The sequence below is a fragment of the Trypanosoma grayi genome (genome assembly GCF_000691245.1).
Source record: "Trypanosoma grayi strain ANR4 Tgr_345_V1, whole genome shotgun sequence".
Taxonomy (NCBI): domain Eukaryota; phylum Euglenozoa; class Kinetoplastea; order Trypanosomatida; family Trypanosomatidae; genus Trypanosoma; species Trypanosoma grayi.
The window spans coordinates 12,007-17,061 of NW_008825964.1; the positions used below are offsets into that span (position 1 = coordinate 12,007).

Sequence of the window (5,055 nt, forward strand, 5' to 3'; positions counted from 1 at the left end):
CCCCCCCCACAGCAACAACACGAAGCGCTGTTAACAGATGTTGCAGCACCACAAGTTTTTCAGCCAGCCTGTGTCGCAGTTACTACTGCTGCTGTGGTTGCTTTTGTTGGTAGATTGCTAATGATCCCTTTACTCTAACTCACTCCATCTTAATAGTTCGTTTCATTTCCTTTCCTGCTTCGTACGCATTGCCGCTAATTATTTCCAGCATGAAGATGGCGCAGCGCATATTCGCATCGACACAGCAGTCAATCCCCATAGGAAGAATACTCAACGCCGTGTCTGTGCATGCGCCACCTTTTTTATGCGTCTCATCTACATTTCTGCTGTTGCGTTGCTGTCGTAGTTTGTCCCCTCCATATATATCTATATATACATATATAGATATAGATAGATAGATAGATATATGTATATCAATACTCGAAGAAGCGCCGAGCAGCAGTGGCAAAAACACAACCCCTATTGGTTCCTCGGGCATTTGAGATTTTCTCTCTTCTTCCTCCGGTCATCGTCCTTCGGTGTAGCGGACACTACCGAAAGCACTACATACATGTATATATGTATGTATACGCATATGTATATGTGTACCTGAGTAGCCAGGTCAGCCCGCACATTTCCTCTAGCATATTCACTGTGTGGAGTGAATAGGAGCATGTCATTGTATGCACATGCAGTGCGGCCGAGCGCAGCACGAGGCCAAGGAAGAAGGTGCTCCTCTCTCCTCCCACAGCCCGTGAACACACACACACACACAGGCACACACACAAAAGAAAACAAAATACATAACCCGTAGAAGTTGACAAACGTATTCATTGGCATCCATCAACAGTGCGATGTATTCCACACAAATTGTGTGTGTGTGTGTGTGTGTGTGTGTGTGTGAAATATATGTGAATGATTTGAATGCTGCTATATGATTGCAGTCTTTTTTTCGTTTTTTTGCTTGCTGTTGCACGCGTCAGCGCATGTCCACGTGTGCCGATGTGAGAAACTCGTATTGGCGTTACATCTCGCTTGAACGCCATAGAGCGAGGAAAACAGATACAACGCCCAGAACACCTCTTCGTCCCCTTTGCCCCATGACGACCAACTAATCGAATACCCCAACACACACGCATATATATAGATATATATAGATAGATATAGATATAGATAGATATCTACGGCGGTATTTCCCGCGTATACTCTTTCCTTCCTCATTTCACGCCTTATCACTCTCTTGTTTGCTTCTCTCTTTTCCACTATTCCCCACAATTCCCATGTGTGCGCCTGCAGGAGGCGTGGTGACGCAGCAATGCGCACAGCCACACCAAGTGACTGCCAAAGCTGTGCTCTTCCGCATTGAAGCGCGTCATTTGCACTCGCCTCCCTCTCAAGCCCCATTCCCCCTCCCCTCCCTAATGAGTAACTTCAGCTATTCCCTCTTTCTCTGCTAATGACACATCCCCGGCGTGCATCACCCCTTATGATTCCCATTGCTACTCCACACACTGTTCCCCTTTACAAACATATAGTTATATAGTGCCTTACATTACCTTGCTTTCTCTGCGGGCTTCTACACCATTACCACCAAACACTTTACCTGGCTGACTCAAACTCTCATTACCTTCTGCCTTTTTTTTTTTCTTCTTTCCCTTCATTCCCCTCATCCTATAGCAGCGCACCTCTCATGGCACCAAGCATACGTCGTAGCGAAGGTGTAACGCCTCAAACAAAACGGTGTCACACAACTTTTGCCTGTGATCAAAAATACATGAAGAAATGAGGCGCAGCGACCAGCACACACACACACACACACAGACACACGCATATGCATACATATGTGTACATGTATTCACGGCAGCCACAGAGCATCCACGCAGATCAATGCTAGTGCGTAGAGAGACACAACACAACAAGAAAAAAAAACACCCCCCACGAAGAGCGCACCGGTAACCGTAAAGCACGGAACAGTTGGTCAAAAAGCGGGGGCCAGATCACAAGACAAGAAAAAAAACACACACCCGTGTTCCTACAAAAGAAAACAAGATTGCATGGCACACACCATCTCGTCCGTGTCATAATGAACTTCTTTGTGTTGTTTCGTTGGCATCCTGCGGCCAATCGTTGCACACAACACCAATACTCACGCCCCGCACGCCGCAGCTGAGAAGCAGCGCACCACGTGGTGCGGCGGCAGCAAGGCCCAGAAGATTTCCTCCGCCGAAGCAGCATCCACGTCGAACGCCTCGAAGAATGCCATTGAAAAGGCATCATTGTCGAGCTGTGGGAAAAGTGTGGAGCGCAGACGATGCACACCGCCGTCACGTAGTGTCTGCTCCAACGCCGGAAGCGTGATGCCCAGTACCTCCTTTGCACGTCGGGAGGCTAGCACGTACACGCAGCGCGTCACCACTGGGTGCGTCGTCTCCATCGCGAGCCCAACAGTGAGAAGCACGTCGAGTATATACGACTGAAACTGCACATTGCGTTGATACATCTGTTCGTGATGCTTAGGCAATATTCGTGGTGTGTCGTCCTGATCCTCCAAAGGCAGAACACCCATCGCAGCGCTCACAACAGCGACTTCCTGGTCGTCTTCTCCGTTCGAGCCAATCACATTCGAGAAATCAAAGGCCTGGAGCAGTGGATTAAATACACAGCTTGTCTCCTCCTTTGGGGATGCATCTCCATCCATCATCATCGCTTCAGTGGGTTCACCTCTGTCGTCCATTGCAACAGATGGGGAAATGATGCACATTGCATCAGCTGCAGCACCAGCAGAAGAGGCGAAAGGTAGCTGCTTGTGTAGAAACATAGCTGGTATCGCATTGCAGCTCGTCACGATGTTGTGAATGGCATCCAGCGCCTCCTCCGTGCTCCCTTTGCAAACATAAAGAAGGGCGAGTAGCAGGTGCACGAGGAGATGGAGTTTTGTGGCGCGCTGCAACAACTCCATCTCCTCTATCCCCACAACTGATGACTGCAGCTCCTCGAGACGAAACACATTCTCATTCAGGACACTTTGAAGTGTGTGAAGAGTGCCAATGGCGTCATAAAAATGTTCACCCGTCGCGAGATACTGCCGAATACAGCGCATCGCTACAAGCACCAGCGCCTGCCCACGCTCCACCACGTGGCATTGCGAAGATAGCGGCGGCGTAGGAGGAGGTGGTGGTGGGGAAGTCAGTGGTGCACTGGAATCAAGCGAAAGAGTCGCAAGTGGTAACATAAATGGCGGCGAACTGTGACCATCAGGTGAGCCTGTGGCATCACTGTATCCATCGCGGCTGCAGTTACCAGTTTGGCATGCGAAGAATGCCTCCCTTTCGTTTTGCAGGAAGAGTGTTGGGGTGGCAACCCTCTCGTTGACAAGAGTTCCGATGCCCTTCGTTAACGAACCGCGCATGAGTGGTGTGATACCGGCGGACTCTTCATCGGAGTTGGAGCCGGAGTGCGAGCGGGATACAGCCGGTGCCGGGGCCTGCTGCGACGACGTGGTGTCGTCGTATTGCTGCTTGTGGTGCCGCGGCAACGGAAGCTGACGACCGTCAGTTCCGTTAATATAGTTCTTGTTGTGGTTGTTGTTGCTAAAACTCGGTGTATGTGAGGAGTTGGGCATGTGGACCTGGGCATTCATCATCCAGCCCTCCTTCTTCTTGAGGTTGTGGTAACTGTCAACAGCCTCCTTCAGTGTGCGGTGCGCAAAGTTGCCGGAGCCGAAGATGCACGCCATGTTTGTCGCTGGGTCCGCGTCGTGAAACACACGATCGACAATTGCCTGCTTGGCCGCATTGCATTTAAGTCGAAGCGGTGGTTTCCCCGCGCCGTTTGGCAGCTCCATGCCACTTCGCCGCATCATCTCATCTGCACCCCGGCGATCGGCGAACTCGACGAAGCCATAGATCCAGTTTTGTGTATTAGTAGAGTTGCCACAGATACGTACGCGCAGGTACTCTCCACACTCGGCGCAGATGGAGGCCAACTCTCCTTGCTTCATACCAGTGGGGAGGAAGCGTAGGTGGACAGTGCGGCTAAGCAGGTCAGTGTCAGCTGCTTCCTCTTCCACAAGCCGCTGCCTCTCCTCCTTCGAGAGCGACTTGAACTCTTGGTGCAGCCGCTGAGCGGGATTTGGCCCAGTGTTCGGCCCCCGATACGTGTACGGTTTACGCGTGGCCGCGGCTGAGGCCACTGGCATCGACTCATCCGTCACAGTGAAAGGCGGGAGCGGTGGGGTGCCGCAGGAAACGACATACGGTGCGTGCTTCTTCGTCAATGGGACCGCCGCCTGGGCAGCGCTCTTCATTTCTGCGGTAGGAGGTGAGTGCCTTGACCTTCTACCCATCAATAGTTCTTCAGTACTGTTTGCTGTTGATAATATGTGACACAACACTCTATAGCGGTTGCTGCTGCTTCTACTGCTGCTGCTGCTGCTGCTGCTGCTGTGGCTTTTGTTGTACTTATAATGGGTCTTTCACTTCTCAACTGTTTGTGTCTGTGAGGGCGTGTATGTGTGNATAGTTCTTCAGTACTGTTTGCTGTTGATAATATGTGACACAACACTCTATAGCGGTTGCTGCTGCTTCTACTGCTGCTGCTGCTGCTGTGGCTTTTGTTGTACTTATAATGGGTCTTTCACTTCTCAACTGTTTGTGTCTGTGAGGGCGTGTATGTGTGCACGATTGTTTGCTTGTTTGTATGTATGCTTGTGTGTGTGTGCTTTTTTTCTCTTTGGTGTGGTGTAGTGTGGTATGTGTGCTACCTCCCTTGTTTTACGCTTCGTGTGTGATGCCGTAGTCGATCTCGCGTCTGCCGTCCTGCGCACGAAGCCGGACTTCAAAACACCGTTCCACGAGACCCGACACGCCGAGGGAAACAAAACAGGGACTCAGCCTTGCGGAAAAAAAACATGTAGAAACAACATCAACAACACAGGAGATAGATAGAGAGAGAGAGAGATAGCAGAAGTAGAAAGTTCAGCGCTTCAAGGCGGCATTGTGTCACACAATCCAGCTCGGAGAGAGCAGCCTGGCACAAGGCGCCGATGAAGTGTTTCTACTCGGAAGAAAGAGAAGA

General features: G+C 50.8%; 1 protein-coding gene across 1 annotated transcript; it reads right to left on the reverse strand.

The window, feature by feature from the left end:
• Positions 1-2,125: 2,125 nt before the first annotated feature.
• DQ04_03451040 (RNA-binding protein) lies at positions 2,126-4,285 on the reverse strand (the record flags this gene model as incomplete). Its single annotated transcript, XM_009312836.1, has 1 exon — positions 2,126-4,285. The coding sequence occupies one exon, from the start codon at positions 4,283-4,285 to the stop codon at positions 2,126-2,128; it is 2,160 nt and encodes a 719-aa protein (XP_009311111.1).
• Between the last annotated feature and the right edge of the window lie 770 nt (positions 4,286-5,055).